The sequence below is a fragment of the Micropterus salmoides genome, unplaced genomic scaffold (assembly GCF_014851395.1).
Source record: "Micropterus salmoides isolate LMB-PRFRI ecotype aquatic unplaced genomic scaffold, ASM1485139v1 Ms_hic_scaffold_7, whole genome shotgun sequence".
Classification (NCBI taxonomy): domain Eukaryota; kingdom Metazoa; phylum Chordata; class Actinopteri; order Centrarchiformes; family Centrarchidae; genus Micropterus; species Micropterus salmoides.
In genome coordinates this window covers 23,304,959-23,330,547 of record NW_024044459.1, presented here as the reverse complement: position 1 = coordinate 23,330,547, position 25,589 = coordinate 23,304,959, and the positions used below count along the sequence as shown (strand labels likewise).

Here is a 25,589-nt window from a genome sequence, read left to right as displayed (position 1 = left end):
ATCACTAGAGATACTGGTTGTTGCGTAACATTGGCGTTTGGAGAGAACATTGAATCACGTTTGTGTTATACAAAAGGATCAGCAGTGTCAGCAGGTTCTGCAGAGCATCAAACAAGCCTAGTCTTCCCACTCTTCTCATTCTAATCGCTTCACTTTGTCCTATTGTTTCCTGCACTGCATGATTGCCTTCTTCTGCTCATTTTCTTAAAAGTTTTGTCCTCATCTATGCTATCTTTTGTTTCCACAATCCTTGTGTTGGCTCTCACTAAATCATTTACGCTTCATTTTACTGCCATCATGTTTTCGTGTTTGTTTGAACAATTGTGTTGTAATTGCAACGTGATGAATCTCATGGAATGCTGCTCCTACTATCATCACTGATTCAGACATTAATCAGCATGACTTTTGTTAGATGCAGTCATGTAAATGCAACCATTTGCTAAGTAATTTAAAACAAGAATAATGCAGCTGATAAAATAGTGTTGAAACATGCTAATTCATGCCAATAACCACCTCGAGTTTACTGTTTATGGGTAAATTACATTAACCTTAAAATTCTTGAGCAACATAGCCGAGCCCAGCTGCATAGCTAAAAAGAAACACCACATTATGCCTGTCAACTGTGCATGAGTGTTACTGTATGTTTATATTTGCACATCACCCCACTTAACCTTATCAGTTTTTCTGGCTCTTTGGTGACGTATCAGTGTGTCTTGTACATCTAGCTGTTCTAGCAAGAAGCTTTTAAGCTCACCATGTTGCTGTGTTGACTTTATCAATTATACACCTGCATTTCAATTATACATCAGTACATCAGCAGTTCATCTATGTCATAGACCGTCTGTCTGCCACGATAAGTGGACCACTCAGCATGACACAGCAGTAACTGTCGTACAGACATGAGACTTTCTCAAATGATCTTCTTTTTTTTATTTTTGAGCTTTTTGTTTTGCTTCAGACCTTTGAATTTGTGGACTAGGACAACCAAACTTGAAAGACAGAAAGAATCAAACGTTGGCTTTTTTGTGTCCGTGTCCTGTCCATGTTTGTCCCATTTTATTTGGCTTGTTTGTTTGATTTTGATTGTTGTGTTCCTCTCCCTTCCTCCATCCATTCCACCATCCCTTTCTTTTTCCCATCCCAAGGTTCATTTTTTCAGAAGTCCTCTGAGCCCAAAGAAAAGAGTGATTTGGGAATCCCATGTAAGTTGATGTTTATATGTTTTATCATCATCCATTTTCCTTTTTGTCTTACTCATCTTAGTGTTTCTTTCTTTGACTGAGCATTGAGCATTGACCTTTGACTCATACTTTGTGCTTTATGGTTACATGCCATTCTGTGTTACTTAATTAGAGTTCTGCTCTTGTTTTATGATCTGTCCCCTTGATGTGCAATATTTTTGCTCTGCTTATTAAACAAAAGTCTTGAAGCAGTAGCTTCACTATTTGTAAATATGAGAGTTTACAAGGCTAATAAACTCTAATTATATACTAACACTATTTATTTAAGGTGAATGTTTCTGTAAATCTAGATATATCTAGCTGATATTACACAACTGAAGAAATCACAATTTTCAAACAAGTGAAAGAAAAGAATGCCAGTTACAGTTTGAAAGACACGACAACATACAAAAAGTATGAGAATATCTGTTAGGGTTACACCGAGTGCAGACAGGGATTGGCCCAAACGCAAGACACTAGAACCGGCAAGATGTGTTCTGATCATTTATTTAGCAAAAAGTGTCACTACAACAGTGTCAGAGACCAAGTAAATCCAAAGGAAATAAAGTACTTCAAACAAAGCAAAGAAATCCCAAAAACAGGTTGTCCAAACAAAGTGACAAAAACAGGTTGTCCAAACTAAGCAGGCTAAGGTGAGCCAAAGGAGCAGGGCGGGAACATTAACAGGTGTAACACATTGAGGGGAAATAAGACAGAACCGGGAATCAAAACTACACGCAAACAACAGACGCAGAAAACTTCAAACTAAAACAGGCGGACACATGGAGCATAACAGATAACAGACAATTTCAAAATAAATCAGGAGCAAGACAAGCACGCTGATACAAAAACCAAACCCTTAGAAACAGGCTGAGACAAAAATCTAACACGCAAAACAAAGACCTGACCAAACCTTCACAGTACCATAAATTTAATTTCACAAGTTATGCCTGGAAGCATAATTAACCTTCTGTTATACATATTATTTTTTAATGTATCTTTACATTTTACTTGTCTAGCGCAGGAACCAAGACCTGTGTCCTGAAAATGAATGCACTATAGTGGTGACAGATCCCTTTAATTAACTTGATTCTTTCTTTCTTCCTGTCTGGTAGGAGTGAATCGATTCAGTGCCAGTTCACTTAATTCACAATTTGTGAGTTTGTTGCAGCTGTGGTCATTCTGGAGAGTAGCCAGCCAGCTTTGGAGCATTGCCAAAGTAGGCAATTTGCCTTAGTTCTGAACATTTGCTTTGTGTTTACAAGCGTATTGGTTCACTTGGAACTCAGTGGAGACCGGTCCAACAATGAACACTGACCTGAGTGACAATTTGATTCGGCTCTACTGATTTGACCCATTCTCTTTAAAGTATCATCCGAGTGAATGATAAATATGTCAAATTAGCCTATAACTAATGCATCATTTGTTAAAGAGGGAAATTATAAACAGGAAAGCACATGATGACCTGGCAATGGCAGTACTTTTTGGGGAGGTATGAAAGCTACTTAATGAGTAATTAAAAAGGTAAGGGATGATAATAGGGTGTAAAAAAATATTAATCTGTACTTACTATCTTCCTTTCTTCCTATTCCTCCACCTTCTTTCCTTCCATCTCTCTCACTGTTACTGGTGGTTCCTCAAAGTGACATAATGAGAGAGCTTTACTACAAACTGTGAGGAAGACAGAAATTGAAAGGTGCAAGAGGGAAAAGACCGCTGCCATTTATTATTACCGCGCTTTTTACTGCTCTCTCATTGCAGGATCTCTCGTTTTATCTTCAAAGCAATCTATGAGCGTCTGTGATGTGTTCTAATGACTCTCGTTTAGGGTCTGCTGAAGCCGTTTCATCATCCCGGTGTGTTTTGTGAAATGATTAGTCCCAGACAGATACAGAGAGAACTAGAGATGAGGTAGAGGCAGTCATTGCTCATTTAACAGACTGTCACTCTGTTTTCAATATTCAAAAATACAGTTAGTAACATGAGCATTGGGATCGAAGGAGTGGCTTTGAGACTTTTAGATCAGATTTTAATGATCCAATTTGTGAAAGCATATTTATCTTTATGTTGACACTTTGCCTGATTCTTCCAGTTTATTGCTATATTGGCATATATTTATTTAGGCTTAAACTCAAATTATACTTTCCCCATCCGGATAGCTACAAGTGTCTGGATGACCTAAATTTCCTCATCTGTGCACATTCGAGAGAAACCTGTCATCATGTGTTGACACGTCCGCCTATGCCTGAACCGTGGTATGTCTGCTGTCCAGGTCCATATCCTTATCTGTTCTGAAGTGTATCAAGGCCTGAAGTCACATTACATATGCAGTACTGACCACCTCCGGATCTGGTTCGACATCCAAAGCTGTGTTAGCAAAATCTGATCTGCTACTGTTAGTTAAAGGGCCAGGATGGAAGATTTATACTGCTCCATTGTAGAGCCATATTGTATCTGCAGGGAGGTGATAGGGTACTTGGTCAATACCAGTAACTTAATGATTATATATAGGTGCTGAGATTTCTGTTTTTTAAAACATGGTTCCCAGCCCATATTCGCAATTTGGAAGTGCAACCTCCATATCGACAGGAATATTAAGATAATGCTCATCTTCTCCTGAGAGTTGGTTCTTGATTTTGAGATGAGTGGGACGGGACTGGGCTCTTCTCACGGACCACAACATAGGCTGTGTGTCATTCACACCTAAATTAAAGTCTCTGTCAACCATATTGTTGTAGCTGTCAACTGCTTCATCAGAGAGGATGGTGCTGTCATTTACCAGCTGTTGCCACATGAATGTACATCTTTACCCCCAAGCCAAAAAAACAAGTAACAAAAGAGTATTATAATTGTCACTGCTTAATTTGGCATTTGTAACACTTTGAGAATGTGACACAGCTATCAGTGTAAGTTACTGACCTCCTTAGCTTGAGGCTGCTGAGCTGTAGATTTGCGTGGAGGGGTCAGCCTCTGTCAGTATTTTGTGATTCATATTGTGGCCATCAGACACTGAAAGAGCTCATAATGTTCCTTTTTAGATAGATAAAACAAATTTTTATTCAGTCCCTTCATTAAAAACCCATATTACAGGGATGTTATACACTGCATGCGATCTAAATATTTCATATATTGAGCTGTTTATAGTCAAAGAAATGCATCTTCTTGCTTTAGTGACTCCAAAGTTGCTCCATATTTTATACTTAACGTTTTTTTCATCCCCACTATAGCCGATAAGGAAAGGCACATTTACAAATGAGTGCTCGCGTTCTCTCTCTGACTGCCCCTCTTCTGTTCATCCCTGCCAGTTACTTAGAGCGGATGTGTCTGCCAGGAGTGCAGTACGGGTGGTGTTTGCATGTTTGTGCCAAGCGAGATCAAAAAGCCAGTTGAATGAGTTTCAAGTAGTGATTGTCCACAGCTCTGCTTTGGATGCAGATCACAGAGAAGATAGATATGAGCTAAGCTGAGTTATCCTTGTTTCCCCCTTCTTTAAATCCTGTCCGTGGCAGATTGGACAGACTCCGAGAATGACAAAAAGCTCAGCCAATCAATAGACAGCGACCCATGCTGAGGGTGAGCGGGGGCTTCCGTTCTGCTAGCCCAATGTGTGTAATCAAATGCGTGTGACATTGTGTGTATAATTTCTGCAATTTCCTGGGCCCCAAAGGTTTATTAGTCATACACATTGGCACACTCATACGGTTACCAACTGTCTGTGACCAAATTCCCAGAATTTTGTTTTAGATAAAAGTTTTGCCAATTACAAAGCCTATTATTATTGAGCACAGTAAGGTACAGCATCAGCTCACACACACACACATACTAGCTCTCTCACTCACTCTCCAAATAAACTGAATTTGGCATGTGCACAGTGAGCACTGGCAAAATAATTTTGGTTTTGCAACCGAAAACCATTTGGCTTTGATCACATGCACAGACACAACACAAACACATTATTCAACCATGCTCTAGCAAGGAAACACTGTTATGCAAAACTATGACAAATTGCAATGAATTCTTGCCATGGAAAGAAGAAAAGATGGTACTGTATGTTGTCAAAAATAGAACAAATGAGGCAACCCGATAGCCAAGGTGGATACCCCATTTACATTTAGCTGACGCTTTTATCCAAAGCGACTTACAATTGCTTTACATGTCAGAGGTCGCACACCTCTGGAGCAACTAGGGGTTAAGTGTCTTGCTCAGGGACACGGGTCACAGTGGGAACTGAACCTGGGTCTCTCACACCCAAAGCATGTGTCTTATCCATTGTGCCTTCACCACAAATGTCCCCAAAATCCCCATTATCAAAAATGTATATACCCACCTATTTATCTATATAAACATAATTTATCTATATAAAGAAATCTCCAAGAATTTAGATTTTCCTTTCCTTGTTAATACCAAGAGGACACCAAAGCATTCAAATTCATACACACAAAAAGGACACTGTCAGCACTGTATCTCAATCGAGCTGTTGTAGAAACTATGATAGACAGTTACCTAAGGGAGTTAGGATGTTCTTCAAAGGACAGTCGATCATGCATGCACACCACTGCACCTCTCTCTTAATGTCAGCTGTCTGCAAATTGGACTGCTAAATCAGTAGGATCATTCCAGCATCCTCCCAAAGTTTTCTCACGAAGCATGTGTTTGTTTTTTCTGCATTTGTTCACCCCTGTGTGTGTGTGTGTGTGTGTGTGTGTGTGTGTGTGTGCGCGCACTATGGTGTATTAGGCTCATTGTAGGTAAAAATAAATAAATAAATAAAGGTGCTGGGGGAGGGGAGGAAATTTACGAGAAAAAACTCAAATATATATGTATATATATATTATAAAGTTATGAATTTGCGAGAAATAAAAACTTTGAACCACATTGCTTCAAGGTTAATAATGCTGATAGGAAGTATACACCTGGTTGTAGGAGCGGACATCCATTCAGTGAAGGTGAAGGACCTACATTACTATGCTTAGTAATATAATATATTAAATTATTAAAAATAGCAATTTGTGGAATGTTTAATTTATGGTTTTAGTAATTAAAGTTGTTTTTTGTGTTTCAACAAGGTTTTTTTTCTCTTACCCCTTGCGGGATTAATAAAGTCTTTTATGTCTTTTGCAAAGTAACTGATTACAGTTTTCTGTAACTTGCGCATTACTAGTGGCCTTCGCCCATGGTCTACAGATAAAAATAAGCTTTTAGCTATATCTGGCACAATACATGTATTGTGCATTGCCCCCTGCTACATCAACAATAAACAAACAAACACATGGCTCATCTATCAAAATAAATTATTTTATTTGTCTGTCCGTATTATCAAACTTTGTATAAATCATTGCACTAAATTGATCTGGAAAAAATATTACCAAAATATCCTTGGTGAATATGGACTAGTTTCTCGTTTCCCAGACGCAGTTATAGTGGGATACATATTCTTTCAGACTGCAGGTTCAACCTGCCATAGAATGTGTCCCCCCTCCATAATGCACCCTTTTCCTATTTTTTTTTCTTGAAAATGTGTGAGAAATCTGAGAGAATTTCTGATTTTTTTTCTCGTGAATTTATGACTTCTAATCTCTAATCCCCTCCATCCCCAGGTTCCGTAATCTAAAAAAAAATCTACAATGACCCAAATACGCCATCATATATATGTTAGTGTGTGTGTGTCCTGACCTTTAGAAAAGAACATTCTTCCTCTTATAGAGAGCTGTCAGATAGTACTCGCAGGAACATCACAGACGTGTCATTTATTCAGTTCCTTTCTGGCGTGTCCGCTGAAAGGCACATATTTTTAATCTAAATCCAATTTAGCCGGGCTTGCAAGTGAGTGCTTCGGACATGAAACTGCTCGTCAGGTACAAAGGAGCAAAAGCACATGAAATAGTTGACTTATGGATAAAAGGTTAATATAGATGCGTGCATGTGTGCGTGTCTGTCTGCCCATGCATTCATTGTGAGTGTCAGTGCTCGCCTGAGTACTCATACAAATAAAAATGAACTTAGGTGTGTCCCTATCAGTACTTAGTCAGACTCCTTCCTCATTCTATCACTGCCGATTTTGTCATTCTGGCTTCACAGAGCACAGCCTCGGGCCACGCTTAGATACACACAGAGGTCCAAACACATTACTCATTCATCTGGGTTTGGTCAAAAGTGCACACCGACGATCCATCCTCTTTTCAAACCCCATCTTTTCAGAAAAAGACAGCCTATTATGCAAGGCTGTCATATAATAAAAGAACATCAGAATTTAAGAATAGGCAGTTTTTAACCAAAGCAGCAAAACAGAGGACTTTAAAAATTTACAGAAAAGCTACTGTAAATAAGTGTCATTTTCCTTTCTCTTTTATTTTTGTTTCTAATTATGAATAAATTCCATCCATTTCCTTGAAACTGATGATTATATTCATTCATTTTATTCTCATGACCACCGATTTTACAGTAAATGATTGGTTCGGTAATTTGGGACAGAGGAAGAACAAGCTAAAAGAAAAAAAAGGAAAAATTACAGAAAGGAAAAAGAAAACATTTGGTATCCTGCAGTTTTATGTAGGTTACTCAGGCAGGTAGAAGCTCTAATGGGACATGTTGTTTCATTCATCTACAAATCAAACAGATGGAGACACAGAGACAAAGGGAGTCTGAAAGAGAGGTGTGAGTTATGTAGAGAGAGAAAGATCTGAGAGAGATGGGATATAAACTGATACACTCAGTAGCACACGCACATATATTGAGAACACAAGCAAGCCATAGCCTAGTTAACTTATCCCAGGGTGTCCCAGAACACTCCATAGGAAAAAACAGGATTGGGAAAGGCAAGTTTAGAATTGATATTTTTTATGGCTGCCTGGCATCCCACTTTTCTGAAGTTATAGACCTTCAAGTTAAAGTAGAAATGAGATAAAGATTCCCTAAATAGATGAGGGTGATGATCATAATTAAGATCAGGGTGTGGGTACTTAAGAGGATTATCCAATTCTATTCCCCCTTGGCAAGTGCAAGGACCTTGATAACAGGGCAACTTTGTGCAGCAGTTGCGTTGGGGCATTAGGGATTTCACGGCAATCTCTTTAACATCATCAAGAGGAAATTGTTAACTACATATGACAAAACTCATAGGGGTTAAACTTTGGAGATTTCAAGGTGGTCTCCAAGTTTGAGCTAAATATGATGAACAGATATTTGGAGGCGATTTGAGGTGCCATAACAAACCCCCACAGTGTCATACATTTTTTGTAAAAAGAGCGCAAAATCTTAAACACAGATCAGGGGTTGTAAATATGAATTATATCAATGTTTTGAATTTACTCCGCCACAATCCGCTGTATGTGACACACTGGGCATGGCATTTTCAACTAGAGATCAACAATTGGCAGGAAATACAACACTTGTGGAGGTTAAGACATTGCAGCAGTTTAGTTTAGGAATTGACTACTGCTGTTAGAAATTCTCTCTATTAATCGATTAGTCATTTTGTCAGTGTTAAATGAATTCTTATATATTGCAAATTTGTGATGAATAAACATATTACACTCTTGTGTGTTTAATGTGCACATGTTTAAGACATTGGTTAAAGTAGTTATAGTTGTAATAGTTATAGTTATATAGTTATAATCCCATGTCGGAAGGGATTGGCGATAAGCATCATTTTTCTGTTTCTTGGACAAACTGTTAAGGGACATTTGGTTCATTGCAGGCAGACTTAATTATGAAGGACATGCTTTGCCCTCAGATGCTCAGCTCACTAGAGACACTAGAAGTGGTTCATAGCTCCCTCAAGTGGTAAATGAGTAACTAACACCATTGGGAGTGACCCCTCTTATGTGAATGCGTGGATGTGTGTATCATGCTTAGGCATTTGTGAGCGTTTGTGTGCCTCATCAAAGAATTCTTTCATGCCTAATCAAGTTCATGCTTTCTGAACTTGTTCTGATGCGACAACAGCAAATCCTTTAGCAAATGACTCAGGCTGTTTGTAGCTAAAAGCCTGTTATCTGCCTCTCAACTTTTAGGGCGGATTAAAAGGAGCATTCCTATACTTTTCTGTCTTCTTCGTAATAGCTGCAGACAAATCCCCTCCTACTAGCTACAGAGGACATGATTATATGGGGAGTGCTTCAAGTGTGAGACTCCTCAACAAAGTTTCATAGACGCTTTCATGTTAAATATGTAGGCTTGTTTGTTTTGCTACATTGAAGTACAAGTGCATATCCTCCCCTTTTACCCTGTTCTCCTCTTCTTTGCTGTTATCACCTCTCTCCTCTCCTTTCCTGATATATTGCGCCCTACTTGTTCCTCTCATCTTCCCTGCTTCATTATTCTCTTTATATGCTTGTTTTATTCTCTTTATTTCACCCCTCTTCCCCCTCTGCTCTCCTCTCATCTTATCCGCCAATCTATCTCCTCCTTTCCTCTCTATGCTTTCCTATTCACTCCTCATTTGCTTGCATGTCCTCTTTTCTATATTCCTCCCCACTTATTGGCTTTCCCTCCTGTTACTTACTCATCATTCCTCCCTCTGCTCTTGAATTCTCTCCACTCATCCTATCCTAATTTTCTTCTCTGTTTCATCCTTAAGTGTGGAGCATACCTTTTACCATCCACATCCCCCATCAGTTAAAATTTCCCTAGTCCTTTCGTCTGCTTTAAGATATGGATCATGAATGACAATTCCACCATTGTTCTCAGTGAAACACCATTAAAATCTCAGCCAGATTGAGGTAGGATGTTAGGACCCTTGTAAAATAATTAACAGCCTTATTAAGTTTTAAGAGTTGGTGCCGTTATTTTTTTTTTTTTATGAAAGGTGTCTCATGTCTCTCTCTCTCTACCTCTGTCGAGGCAAATTATCATATTACACAAGCTGGAGGGCTATTTGAAAGTTTCATTTGAAAAGGAGCCTATAGAGATTGTCCTTTGGGTCTGATAGGTGGTCTAAGGTAAAAGTGAAATTGTTGAACACAAATGAAGAATGACAGAGCGCCATTATCAATTTAATTTGAAGCCTGCTACACATGTCATATCATCTTACATAATGAAATGTTGCTTTATTGTCTGCCACTGCCCTGCTGTTCCATAAGATTTATCATTGTTGCAGCTGTTTGTTGCTGCTTTTCTTTCTGATATACATTTCCTCTTAAGCAGATCTTTTGAGAGTACTTTGCTCTTGCTTCATGCTTTACAGTATCTGCCTGTCTATAATTGTGTCTCTCTTCCTCTTTGTGTCCCCTCTAGCTGCTCCGAGTACAGATGATGTTGCGCTGTACGTGGGCATCGTCATCGCAGTGATTATGTGCCTGGTCATCTCTGTCATCGTGGCGCTCTTTGTCTACCGCAAGACACACCGTGATTTTGATTCGGACATCATTGACACCTCAGCGTTAAATGGAGGCTTCCAGTCTGTTAATATCAAAACAGCCAGATCAGGTAAGGACAGGAGAAAATTACATTTGATACAGGGTGGAAACAATGCTACAATATCCTACTCAAGTAGCTGCCCTCATACTTGATTTAAAGACTAGCAGGCTGAAAAGCAGTGTTTCACTGACCTGTCTGGTTGATAGTTTCAAACCTGTTGCACCTGTAATCACACCTAACAGTGATATCAGTCTCCTGGAGTACATGTGTATATCATTACTGCCAGTTGTGCAGTTAAACTACTGGAGTTTTTTTAGTGGGTGTTAAGTAGCTTTGTTAAATCATAAATGTAAAATTGCTTGTGTTGAAAGGTAAATAGTTAAAGGCAAAATGTTGCAAACTCTGTGACTGTTGAATGAAATAAGCAAAATATGCTATTTACTTGTTTCCTTGGTTCAGTGGCATCTTCTTAAACATACCTGAACACAATACTTAGGAATGCAGATTTCAGAACATACTCAAAACAATACAAGCATTAAAAAAAGGAATCCAATTATTAAGTCCACTATATATAAAGACTTGTCACTCCTTCTCTTTTTAAATTATGTGTTACCATGGAATATGGCAGTGCGATAGAGAGTTTGTCTTTCGCTTCAGCCTTTATTGCCACCTAGATGCTCTATGAGGGATATGGAGGAGGGTCAGGGAACTTGACAGCAAGTATCTTTCGTGTGCACTCTCAAAGAGAGGACTGCAAATTTTATGTTTTCTTCAATTTGGGCATTACACAATGTGCACAATGATAAGTAGGTAGATGGATAACAGAAGGGACCATGCCACTTTGGAAATAACTGTACCTACTCTTGGGCTTTGATGCTAGTATCATTTTGTTTCTCTCCTCGGCCTCCGGCTGTCAATCTTTGCTGGTCTGGATTCATCTCTGTCTCTACCAGAGACCACTCTCTTCCATCAAGGAGTCTCTCTCTGTCATTCTCCTTCTCTGTCTCACTCTTTCTTTCTCTCTCTTCCCATCTGCACATTCAGGTCAATCACATTTCCTGTTTATCAGCATCCTCCTCTCTCCATCTCCGTGTGTGTGTGTGTGTGTGTGTGTGTGTGTGTGTGTGTGTGTCTTTCTCTCACAGTGTCTCTGTCTCTCCCGTCACAGTGACTCCTACCGCACCGGACTCTTCCTCCCTGTGCTTGTCTTCCTGTGGAAGTGGAGCCACCTTTCACTATCTTCTGTCTGTGTTGTCATTTATTCCCCTCTGTCTGTGCGACAACAAGAAGCACACAGCTACACACATTTGTGCACCTGTGTGCATGCATTTGATAGCTTACTGGAAATGCCAAGATTGGACAGGGAATGTGGATGAATCCACTATAAGTCCACAGATGCCATGAACTTGTATTTATTTTTCTTTAAGAATCTTTATTTGCCAAATAGATGACAACACATGGCTTAAAATCTCTAAGAAATTCCAAAAACTTTGCAAAAATGCATCCACGTAGTAAGCACATACGCAAACAGACATGCACGCACATTAGGTGGCTTAAAACAATGGATGACACAACCAGTGCTCATACTGACACTCATCACACCTAATAGTATTCAATAGTCTCCATTTGGTCAATGAGTCCAACACAGATTTTGTGTAAATCAGTGTCATCTACAAACTATAATACACTAAATACATTATACTCTGCTACCTTGAAATACAGGATACTTAAATTGTTGACTGCACGTGGTTATGTGGTCAGTTGTGAGTGGACAAATTTAAAATTCAAATCACAGTATATAGTAAAAAAAACAAGAGGAAAGTGAGGTCAGAAAGGATGCAATGCAAATTGCAAACAGCAAGCAAAAATAATTGTGTGTGTGCACGCATGCGTGCATTTGTGTGTCCGTGTGTGTGTACAAGGGTAAATGCCTTTGCATGAGCTAAGACTGGGTGACATTTTATCAGTGAAGCATTAGAATGCTTGTCACTCTGCGTTGAGGGACCATCTCCGATTACTATTAATGAAGAATTATGTCCCTGCATTTCTCTCTCTCTGACTCTCTCTCTCTCTCCCCTTCCCCCCCGGCCTCATTCTCTCTCTTTTACTCTCTCTCACTTTTGCTCTGTGGATTCCGTTAGTTGTTAATTAAATTTCAGCAGGGATGATTTGGGATGAATACCCGCTGGCTTTAAGGGTAAACAGCCTGGTGATAGAGAGAAGAAGAGAGTGATAGGTGACAGGTGTGTGTGTGTGTGCGTGTGTATGTGTGTGTGTGTGTGTGCGTGTGTATGTGTGTGTGTGTGTGTGTGTGTGTGTGTGTGTGTATGTGCGTGCGTGCGTGCGTGTGTGTGCACTTGAGTATGTTAGTAGTGGTGGGGGGTGATGATGAAGGTTTTTAAAATTAGAATTAATGGGCTCGTGGAGGGAACGACAGGATTTCAGGCTCTACGCCCAAAAAAATCGAGCCTGGTGTGAACAAATCTGGAATTGTTCTCAGTCGGTAACTGGCCCTCCTGTGATCCCAATTCCAATTACATCTTGGATGCTTGTTGGATTTTCTGATGGAATGATTTTCTGTTTATATAGAAGTACACTTGTGTTTTTCTGCCCTTAGAGTTGCGTTAAACTGAAAAAGAGTTGTGGCAAGATAGTTCAACAAAGCATGCTAAATGAGTGAGTGAGCTTTTCCGTTGTTGATATTTTCAGATGCATTATTATTACAGTAGCACTTAGATTCCGTATCTTTCCAATTACTTAAAACTGAGGTTATTAGTAATAATTTCACAGCTTCTAGATTACAAAAATGTGTGTTATTGAGAACTTCTTGTATAAGATAGATATTTGTTCTACAGAAGACGTCATTAAACCCACTACTGCAATTACTCAAGGTTAGGAGTGTTGAAAGAATGGAGTGATTGCTAAAGGTAGAAGGAGGTAGTTGCATTGTCTAACTAAAATGAACATACTGTGAAAAATACTTATAATATTATATGCACACGGAGTAGCATGCCTAACTTACAGCATTTTGGAAATCACCATGTTCCTGTAGTAGCCCCCTGGCTTACACTAACCTTTCCATGATGAGCACAGAAGGTAATTTCAGAGAGACTTACCTATCCATCACCATTGAGATCATTCCTCCTCTTCCCGTATGCTGTATGTTGCGTGTGTGCGTGTATGAGCATGTAAAGTCTACATATTATTAGTAGGCAAGACACATGTTTGCATGTGAACATAGAAATGGGTCGTGCATTGCAGATGCATTTTTATTTTTGACAGGCCTTGGATGTGTGTGTATGTAAGTGGGGCACTGGAGTGTTTACTTGAAAAACAGTGTCAAGGTTCCACCACGCTTTGAGAACTTGAGAAAGAACAGTGTAAAACATCAGACCCCCCCCACACAATGTAACTGGTAGAATCCACTTAGTAGCCTCAAATCACATCTGACCCAGTGTTGAGGAGGGTTTTTATTTTGTTTCCATTGGTGATTCCATTCATAGCATCAGCATTATTTATTTGATAATGTGGGCCAGTGCATAACTTTGTTTAAAGCTTACAAATGTTTTGCTGTTACAGCCTCATTTGATCTGGTATGACCAGTAGCATGTGGTGGTGAACATTAGCGAACTTTAGACAGATGCTGTGCAAAGTCTTGCTTTTAATAATATAATCAAAAATTAGGGATTGGTTTGTTGACTGATTTTAAGGTTTGTTGGACAATTACACATTATTATATTATTATATTGTGAGGCTTGTTCTGTTCTAAATAAACTACATACATTTTCATCATGATATACACCGTAATATATGGATGATGAGGGTTAAAAGACTGTGTCACAATACATACAGTATGATGGGATGAGTTTCAAGTAACTGACATTTGACATTTGACATTGCCATTGCCATGGTAAATAGGGAAAGTGACACTAAAATCCACAAACTTAAACTAATCATTGAGGCCTTTAGTGACTTCTATGTAGAGTTATACTCCTGTGTAGATAGTTGGAAGATTGATAACTTTCTGGGGGGAATCGTAGTGCCGGGGTTGGATGGGGGATTGCAGGACAGTCTGGAGGCAAAGCTTACCCATCAGGAAGTTCTAAATGCAATAGAGAATCTCCCGGGTGGAAAATCTCCAGGGCCTGATGGTTTCCCAGTAGACTTTTACAAAACCTTTGCAGCTGATCTTATTACACCACTGATGGACATGCTTAGGCATGCAATTGAGATTAACCAGCTGCCCAAACATTAGAACAGGCCCTGGTCATAGTCTTGCCGAAGCCAGGCAAGGAAGCAAAATTGTGCTGTTCCTATAGACCCATTTCCCTTCTATCATTAAAATACAAGATACCCAAGGTTATTGAGACCAGATTCGAAAATGTGTTTCCTTGTCTTATAAATAAGGACCAGGCTGGCTTAATTAAAAATCCCTTTTCCTCCAATTACATACGTAGATTTCAATATATAATTCACTGTGCAAAAGACATTAACACCCCTGTAATTGCCCCTTTCACTAAACGCTGAAAAGGCATTTGACCGTCTGCAGTGGCCTTTCCTTTCTCCTTCTTGAGAAAAATGAACTTTGGTCCAAACTTAATACAAATGATCCGGATTCTTTATCTCAACCCATCAGCAATGATTCAGACAAATGCCTGTGTATTATCTCTTTTCCCCTTGTCACGAGCTACTCACCAAGGCTGTCTCTTGTCCCTCTCCTCATCTCTTTGGCAATTGAGCCGCAGCTTCACCACTCCCAGCCCTCAGTGATTTATAAGAACAATACAGATCCGTCTCTGGCTACAAAATAAACATAAATAAAAGTGTGATATTATCCACTTAATAATGCCGCCCAACAATTACCAAGAGCTGACATCTGATTTTGATGGGAACCCAATAAGATTTGTTATGTGGGTGTGCAGATACCCAACCAATTAGATATAGTTTTCCCTCTGAACTATGGCCCCCTGCTCAAAAAAGTAGAAGCGGATTTGGAAAGGCTGAAGTCCCTACCTCTATCCCTAATTGGACTAGTAACCAGCATCAAAATGACTGTCCTACCCAAATTTCACACCAGTTCCACAAATCTTCCACAAAGTTTCTAGATTTCTGTGGAATGGTAAAGCTTAAAACTCTTTGTCATCCCACTAAACAGGGAGGGCTTAACTTAACCAGATTTTCAGTTGAACTATATGGCCGCTCAATCCAAAGCTACTTGGACTTGGACCCAAAAGCTAGAACACCTTCCAGCATGGAAACATTGACCAATCCCACTTAACTGAAGCGAGATCAAGTAGTTTATTATACACCAGAACGCCTTCATAAGATAAGGAGTGTCAACCCAGAACACTGTCCTAGGTGCAAAGTTGAAACTGGATCTCTTATACATATGTTTTGGACATGTAACCTCAGGAAAAAGCCACTTTAAAACAGTGACAAAACTTTAATGTGTTGTTGTTATACAGTAAGGTCAGGTTTTCAATTCAATTCAGTTTTATCTATATAGCGCCAAATCACAACAACAGTTATCTCACAGCGCTTTTCATAAAAGAGCAGGTCTAGACCGTACTCTGTGATGATATTTACAGAAACCCAACAGTTCCCACCAAGAGCAAGCACTAGGCGACAGAGGCAAGGAAAAACTTCCTTTTAAGAGGCAGAAACCTCGAGCAGAACCATGACTCAGGGTGGGCGGCCATCTGCCTCGACCGGTTGGGGGTGAAGGAAAGAGAGAGAGAGAGAGAGGGCAAGAGAGGAACAGAGAAAGAGGAAGATGGATGGAAGGAGGGAGAGAGGGGAGGGAGGCAGCCTACACAATATACACACAGAGGTACAGAAAGTAAAGGTGATGTTGCTATAGACTGAATGAAAAATGGTACAGATATTTATAGTAGTGTTAATGATAACAATCGTAATGATTATAATAACAATAATAACAATAGGATTGTAGCATGGCTAAATTAGCTATGAATTTTAATAAATTTATGAGAATTAATACCCAGTTATGAATTTTAATATTCAGAAAATATCAAAAATCCATAAAAGCTCTCATTAAAAGGGCACCACCGGAGTTGTTATAATCCTAGAGTCTCCGGACCTCTATGTAGCTTTTAATAATTATACAATTATTACTAGTGATCAGTTAGTTTATAATTGCTAAATTATCTTAAATCAATCAGTCAGTCTCATATCTAAAGGGTCAATTCTCTTGGCAGGGACGTGGAAATAGTCAACACACACAGTTCTTGATTACAGTGAATTTACTGACTAACTAAAGCGATATAAAAGGGTGGTTAAATACATCAGGGCAATAAACAATGGCTGAACAATGAGAAATGGAGGTTCGATTGTGGGAAGCATTTGACTCATACGGCAGAGGAGAACTAATGAAAGTAAGCTATGAGTTTAGGAGTTAAAAGGAAATATTAACATTACGGGACATCTGTGATCACAGAATGTTTGTTAGGTCTTACTGCTTGTCGACGGCCTGCTTTGGCCTGTTGCACGGGTCCCACGCTAGCTGCCCGATCCTGGCTTTTTGCTAGGGATTCTCCGGGGTTCTCCGTGTCTGAAGAAAACGCCGTCCTCCGTCTGGCAATTCGGCTGTTTTCAGGTTTCCTTCGTTGTAGCTGGCGAGACGTGACACGTGGCTTGGTCTGACCTCGGTGAAGTTGGCTCGACGAATAAGCTTAAAAGGGAACTTGGTCGTTCCTGAATTAGTCCAGTGTAACTTAACGGACTGATAACTTTAACAAAACAAAAGAAAGAAAGAAAATAAAACAAAAGAAAGTTGCTGTTAAACGAGGGACAAATCAATGTCGCGGAACTTCGCGCGTGTAGCTTCAAGCGAACAAAGGCCCGTTGCGCTGGTCGAACTCTTAGGGCGTTGCCTGGAGAGGCACGCCGGACGCGTGCCGAAGCGTCCAGAGAGCAGAGCGGAAGACCAGGGCACGAGGGGAAGAGCAGAGCAGAGAGAGAGCGACGTCATGTGTCGCGCTTTTGTTGTCTGGGGCGTGGTTCCCCAGAGGGCGTTTCAGGTTTCCCGAGGGACTGCCTTTCTAAGCTTTAATGTCTAAAAGAAAAGAAATCTATTTGCGCGTATTATAATCAAATATCTTCCACAATCAAACCTCAATGGTCAAACAGTTGTACTGTTCTAAGTTAAGCATTTGGTAACAGGAAAACAATTGTCACATTATTGGTCAGGATAAGTCGGTGACATTTATACATTAACGGCATTTCCGACGATGGTATGTAATACTTATTTCGTCCACTTGGGGGCGCTCAGGTTACATGAGGAAAGCTTAGTTTAGTATTTCCTGCCCCATCCAAGGAGATTCTGATAGGCTGTTCAGGGAAATGCTAATCGCTGGTTAATGTCCCTTTGTCAGTTTAACAGTCAGGCACCGCGTTATCAGCTTCGTAGATCAAAAAGGTGCCAGTTTTCCAGCAGTCTGTTAAAGTTGATCTTTAACCCCCTGCTCCTCTCTGGGAGAGGAAAAGAGGAACTTGGAGTAGCTCCAAATTTATTTAATATAAAATGCACAAATCCACACCGTTGTCCCACTACAAGATATTATTGTTTACTAATTTGAAATCAGTGAGTATGTTTTAATAATGTACAGATTTAAATATCAACAAATAATTCATTACCTTCAAAATCTACACACACACACACACACACACACACACACACTCTCTCTCTCTCTCTCTCTCCCTCCCTCCCTTTCCCTCTCCCTGAGTAGCAGCCATGACTAGTCCTTGATCCGGGTCATGCCCCTGTGTACTGCAATGTATCATACGAGACACTGATACCTTATCAGCAGCCTTGCCTGCTCTCGTCTTACTCCGCTTATTCCTGCTCACTGAGCTACAAGTTCCCCACATTCGTCCCATACCAAGTGTCCAGCTTGACCGTTCATTTTCCCTCTCCGTCTCAGACACCATTTTCACTGACTTTCACTGATAGCTGAACAATCTAGCATTTTTGTCTCTTGTCATCTTCACTCATTCATTCCCCCCCCCCCTTTCACTTTCTCCCTGTAGCTGATCTACTGACAGCGCCTCCTGACTTGACAAATGCGGCTGCCATGTATCGTGGTCCGGTTTATGCCCTACACGACGTTTCAGATAAAATCCCAATGACCAACTCTCCTCTCCTGGACCCTCTACCCAACTTGAAGATCAAAGTCTACAACTCGTCTGGCCTTGTCACACCACAGGATGACCTTGGAGGAGACTTCACATCCAAACTGTCTCCTAAGGTAATGTGATGGATGTATCACTCAATCTAATGCCAGTATCTTTTCATCCATGTCTATGATGATGTAAAATATAGGATAGGATTTTTGAAATATTTCCTCCTGAAGTGAGGTTGCACTGCAGAAGCATAGGGAGAAGTACTGGAACACGGCAGCATAAATACAAGTCCAAACACCATTAGTATACATGCAGCTCCGTGCCCCAGTTCCCCCCTCTGCGTCAGCTACATGGCACGCATACCAGTCGGTTGTCACAAATACAGATGAAGCCTCTCAGTTTCATCACGGCACCTGTCCTGAGGCAGTACGAGAGCTGAACTTGCTGTCTTTGAGGTCTACAGATCAGTGACATCGTTTTGATGATTTTATCTGTTGTTGTGGGTGTTTTTTTTAGTTGTGGCCTTTTGACCTCCGCTCTGTCAAATGACTGACCTCACTTCGCTAAATTTTGTTCTTACTTCGGTGTCTGTCCTTAACACTCTGTGGCAAGTTCTTGTCAGCTTTGTGTGAGGCAGGAGTAAACTGCTGAATGTTAAGTTTGTATTTTGCATCTAACAGTGGACATTTCGACATGGAAATGCAAAGCAGGTCATATTTTACCACTTTCACCCTAAGGTGGTTTTACGGGTCTACTGTAAATCCGCCCTCTTCTCACAGACTGCCGGCTCAGCCCTATCGCAGCTCTCCCAGGCAGATGCATCTCTCCCCTGTAGCATTTTATTAACATAAAAAACAAAATTAAACCATCAAAAACATAAAAAACATAAAGAACATAAAAAACTAAATTAAACCATCTTGATCAAATTTTAGTGGAACAGATTCATCTGTCAACACTTGCCCTAATCAGCCAGGCAAAAATACAACTGCAATGACCTATACAACCAGAGACTGGACTTGCACAGTCAAACTTCTCTGGACCTCCATGAACTTTTGGTTTCATTGGAATAAATCATTTGACAGTACTTGACATCAGCTCTTTCGCAGGAAGTTCGTCCTTCTGCATAGGCATTAAGTTCACATCTTTCTGCCTCCAAAGCAATAACTATGATCAGTTCTCTCAACTCTGATGAGAAAACTAGAGTTGTCAATCCTCCATATTGCACCATTACAGTTCATTTTTTATAACAGTCCCTAGGATTTTTCACATTCCTGCTATGATTGTCATGCATTCATTCAAATTCTGCTTATGTCATAAAGGTGCAATAGCATTAACGTAAAATAAAAGGTGTGACTTCCAATGGGAATGCGTCGATAACCGTATTGCTCAGCCAAACCAGACATTGATTCATCAGTAGGTTTTATTTACCATTTAATGCCTCCAGACGTGCAGTTGAACAGCATCATACCCAGTTCTGTCTGAAACAGCATGAGTTGTGTTATGCCCTGTGATTCTTTATTTCTTATTATTATCATTCTGACTTTTGTCTTTTGAATCCTAGGTAACTCAGTCCCTGTTGGATAACAGCGATACCATAAATCTTCGCAACCAGAGCTTGGCCCGAACACGAGACCCTTCCTGTACCGCTCACGGATCCTTCAACAACCAGGGAGGACACCTCATTGTACCCAACTCTGGTAAACTTTCTACACACGCTTAACAGTTAATCATACATCTGTTTAATGTCTCATGATAAAGCAGTGACCAGCAGTGATTGTTTTGATATTTTATACCATATAATCTGACAGGACACAAAGTGAATTTTAGAGGTGGTATACGATTGCTTTCTGGGTTCCTGTCTGATTACACCTACATACCTTGAACATAAAGGGCCTCTCGTGTGATTTACAAAAAAATCCAAGAACTTTACATTAACTGCTATAAATGGTAAGAATGTCATCAAAGTTGATACTGATAAAAAAGTATTATAGAAATCAACATAATCAAATGCATCGAGCCACTGCTGCACAGTCGACATAAACAGCCTTGGGTTGTTCTCCGGTTGCCTAGTTGTAAAAGATAAAAACTTTCAGTAGACATGTGTTTGGATTTAAAAGCAGTGGGCAGGCAAAAACAATGAATAATGTAACCTGCTGATAGGAAGCAGCTCCCAGAAGCTATAAAACACTCCAGCACCATTCACTTGATTATATATTGAAGAGAAAGTTTTACATGGGTTGCCTTTAAAAAATTATAATTCAATAATTAATCATAATGATAAAGTGATAATGGGTTGCACATTCAATAATTCAGTTGTGCATGGTAAAATTAATAAATCCGGTAATGAATCTCATTATTTCTGCCTCCGTCCATAATGCTTCCCCTGTCCTCCTTCCTGCAGGCGTGAGTTTGTTGGTTCCAGCGGGTGCGGTTCCTCAGGGTAGGGTGTATGAGATGTATGTGACTGTGCACAGGAAGGACAGCTTGAGGTAAGTTTAGTCTCTCTCTTTCCCTCAGTTTTCCCTCTGTGGCTTTGTGTCCTGTTGTCCCCATGTTCTCTTCATCTCTGCAGCTCCCTTTATGTTCTTTTCATTTCTTAGTTTGTTTTTCTTGTCTGTACTTCTCCGTCTTTCTCCTGGGCAGCGGCTCCTCAGACCTGTTTGTTTGGTTGCGTGGGGAGTCGTTCACAATGTGACATGGTCTTAGGAAGAAAAGCAAGGAATGAATCATTATTATTTATAGTGTGTAGTGTCTCTATGCACACCTTCTTTTGCTGATTCATTCAGCGGAGGTCAGTTAATACCACAGATTTCCTATATTAGTGGCAGAATTAAAATTGCTAAGTAACAGAGTTGAGGAGATTATAAGGGAATATTTTACACACTATTACCTACTTAATATTATAATCTTTACAGTAATCCACATTATTACAGTAACAATTTACATATTTAATCAGTGTTTTACAGATTGTCAAATCAGGGCTGTTATCCAAATGTAGAGCTCCTAACACCCATTATTCTAAGATGTGTGAAACTAATGTTGATTTAATTGCGACCAACAGACTTTTATTTATTTTATTTTATTTTTACTTCATGCCATGTTCTAGATCGAAAAAAACAAACATCAAGCTTTTGACAGCATATGCAAAGAGACCACTGTTTCCACAGTAACTAACAGATTAGTGGTTATTTTTGGAATCACTGTAATCCTGTTACATGTGCTATAATCCTTTACTCCCAAACCCTGTGCATGGGTGAGGTAAAGCTGTCTGTGGGACATGAGAGACAATGGGGAAAACATTCCATATTCCAGCTGTTGTGTACAAATTTCCTTGATGCAAATTTTTGGGACATTATCAGCACTATGTTTGAAAGTGACTTGGCATAGCAAAATACCTACAGTAAGGCAAAACTCAAAAGCCTGCATTCACACAGGTATCTACATGTGCGTGCAATTGGAAAGCGGTTTCACAATATATTGGGGTTTTTTTACGCTGACATTTAAGAGAGAAGGAGATATTTTTATTCAACAGAGTCTGTATGTGTCCTGATGATTTGCTCTGCCTTGCTGCAGAATAATGTCCTTTTAAAGTTATGTTGGACACATTTTTCCCACAAACATGACTAAGCCATTTATCCCGACAGCTAGTGGTGAATTTAAAATTCTTCCCTAGAGCCAGACATTTTGTCACGTACCTATAGTGGTATTTAGTCATGCGGACAGTTTTGTTTTTATCTGGTTTTCAGATATCTGTGTCTGAGATTTCTGCCTTCACGCCAATACAGTGAAGGTGAATAGGTTTGTAATTTAAATGTCTCTATTAAGAAGCAGTGTCCTGTTTACACTGGAAAATTTGCATAACATGCTATCAACAGGTTTCACAGAGGCTATTTCTTTGGAAGAGAGTGGTTCCAATAAAAGTTGCATCAATTTGTTTATCTAGTCTCTTCTAAATATTTTTAATGCTGTGTGCAGGACTACAAACTAAATCCTTTCCGCGTTCATTGTAATGGGGGTGGCAGGAAAATTTTTCTCAAAAACAGGTGACAATAAAATTATCTGCTTGGCTGATATCACAAGACTTAAGTCATGTGTGTGACAGTTGTTGTTACAGATTGATTCATGTATTCTGTCCCATGCATCCATTCTAGCTTCTCCCTAATGAATAGCAGTCAATAATAATAAGGTCCCCTGCCGTGTGCTTTGGTTTTTTCAAGACTCAAACCTCTTCTCTGTGCTCTGTCTTCATCTCAGTCAATAGCTGGCTAGCAAAAATCACATAGCTGCGTTGACTCTCAGCAACGCGAGCCATAATCATGTGGTTTAGCTCATTAAGACCTAACCCTTGAGTGTCCGTTTTCCCAAATACACAACATAAAACAACTATTTTCTCTATTTGTATGATAAAAGACATTATAAATCAATAACACTGCAGTTCAATAAGGAGCGACCCCTGCATTAGGAAAGTCAAGGGGTGCTGTTACAGTTTGAGTCATACTGTTTTTATCTGTTAGCTTCTCCTACCCACGTGAACCCTTTTATGAGTCAATAATGAGCTCCAGCAGCTGAATCGATAATACTGCTAAGGATTAGTGGCCCCCTGACACGAGGTGGGCTGAACAACAAAAAACAAAACCACTGTTAAAATTGAGATCCATCTCCTCTATCCATATGGGCTTTTCCGAGTTAATAAATGACTTCAGCAACATGAGGGAAATTGATGACTGGATAATAGATTACACAGGAGAGCACAGACATTTACATATGTATTTTCATATTTAACTATTAAGGATGTAATTTTTACGTTTCAATTTCCTAATGAAAGAAGACTAATCAATTCTGATGGGGTTCATTTTGTATAATCTCACATTTATTTACATTAGAAGAGCATGTAGTATTCTGTTGCTTAATTATCAAGTGCTTCAGGTTCGTTCCAATACTTGACTTTATTGTAAAAAGCAGGAAAGCCTAGCCTAGTCATTTATTTTCTGCCCGTGAGCAACTGATTTCAGCTGAGGCCCAACTGAAGCCCTGCTGACTCCACTAATCATCCTCTGATTGAATTTGTGCTGCTCTGATCTGTTTTTTTCTCTGCTTTTCTCATCTACTCTAAGCCAGTCTATCTTACCTCTATCATAACTGTCCACCTGGCTTCTCTATTATGCCAGCTGCATTTTTCCATACATGAACATTAAAACAAATAACACACACCAGAACTGAAATCAATACCGCTTGCTGAAGTTGTTGCTCACAGTAACTGGTGGCTCACACTGCAGCCATCCTGTCGTTCCTTTCTAAAGAATCATTTCATCTCAGTGTTATCTGTCTTTTCCAGACCCCCGGTAGAGGACATCCAGACAGTGCTGAGCCCAGTGGTGAGTTGTGGACCTCCAGGAGCCCTGCTGACCAGACCAGTGATCCTCACCATCCACCACTGCGCTGACAACGTCCAGGAAGACTGGCTCATACAGCTGAAGAACCAACTGGCCATGGGAGAGTGGGAGGTGAATGTTCAACACTGCATCTTCGGTGTTTGTGTGTACTGTGTAAATTGCTTGCATTGCATTTAAAGATACATCTAGATGCACAAAAATGTACTCATACTATAGCTAAATAATCCAAACATGAAGAAGTTGGCATATAATGTAACCTTTATTTTAACAGGAAAGTCCTATTGAGACACAGGCTCTTTTACAAGGGAGTCCTGTATATCACAAATAAAATGAAATAAATGAGAGTAAATGAAGAGACTATCTAACTACAATTGGTCAGGAATTTAAAAACAAGTGCCTATGCCGGTTAGAATGTCTGATATTCTTTTTTTGAAGAGATTGGTATGCCAACCTTAAGCTTAGCAGTTCATTCCAGGACGATGGGCTGAGAGTAAGACAGTCCAGCAACAGATCTTAAATTATATATACTTTGTATGGGAGAAAACTTTGAAAAGATATAACAAGGCATATACCAGGAATAGCCTTGTAAATGAAAATGTACCAGTGCAGAAGCCTGTGCGTTTTAAGAACATGCGTGCGCACATACATTATCGTCTTAGCCCCAGAAGAATAGCCTATATTATGCATTTTACACATGCAGTGAGTGAGGGAGGGAGAGGAAATGAAAGAAAATAAGAGAAAATTTGGTAAACATAAAGTGCCTACAGGCTAGTAGACAAGCAGGGGGTTGAAGACTCCTATCAAAAGCAATTTGTTATGCTCCTGCCGTCTTCCTCTTCTCTCATCTTTCTTCTTATGTTTCTGTCCCTCCTTTTTTTCTGCCCTTCTCTCTCCCTCCTCCCGTGTTTCTCAGCGTGAAGCCTCTACCTCAGCAATCTGTTTTGTGTGTGTATGTGTGTGTGTGTGTGTGTGTGTGTGTGTGTGTGTGTGTGTATATGACTGCATACGTACGTGTGTATGTCTGTTTCTGTGTGTGTGTGTGTGTGTGTGTGTCCTTGTGTGTGGGTGTGGGTGATAAGGCTGTCTTGCAGCATCACTGTGTCTACAAGGCCCCCGTATGCTGTCTTCTGTTGCTTATCACAGCTCAACACAATGTCTCTGCACAATTAGCCATGCATAAGGTTCTGTGTGTGTGTGTGTGTGTGAGAGAGAGTGAGTGTGAGAGTGAGTGAAGGGAGAGAGAGAGAGAGAGAGAGAGAGAGAGAGAGAGAGAGAGAAGAGAGAGACAGAAGGGCTTGGGTGCAGAGTGGGTAAAGACGACAAAAATGAAAAGTGGAATTTCATCAGGAAGTCGATTTGTTTTTCTCTTATTGCAGTAAAACATCCATTTCCCATCAGAAAGTTTTCCCCAAAACAGGGAGAGGAAGGTAATTGAATTCCCCTCACATCAGGGGGGAGCAGCCACGGTTGTGATTACCAG

General features: G+C 40.0%; 1 protein-coding gene across 2 annotated transcripts in view; it reads left to right on the top strand.

Annotated features, from left to right (window-relative positions):
* Positions 1 to 25,589, top strand: part of si:ch73-72b7.1 (netrin receptor UNC5C) — a 206,995-nt gene that overhangs the window by 167,173 nt on the left and 14,233 nt on the right. Inside the window, exons 8-13 of one of the 2 annotated variants that reach the window (XM_038702903.1) lie at positions 1,146 to 1,202; positions 10,455 to 10,646; positions 18,624 to 18,841; positions 20,278 to 20,413; positions 21,118 to 21,205; positions 24,052 to 24,220. In XM_038702903.1, coding sequence (XP_038558831.1) covers positions 1,146 to 1,202; positions 10,455 to 10,646; positions 18,624 to 18,841; positions 20,278 to 20,413; positions 21,118 to 21,205; positions 24,052 to 24,220 — 860 coding nt within the window. The remainder of the gene's footprint in view (positions 1 to 1,145; positions 1,203 to 10,454; positions 10,647 to 18,623; positions 18,842 to 20,277; positions 20,414 to 21,117; positions 21,206 to 24,051; positions 24,221 to 25,589) is intronic. The other variant, XM_038702904.1, reaches the window with a different exon arrangement.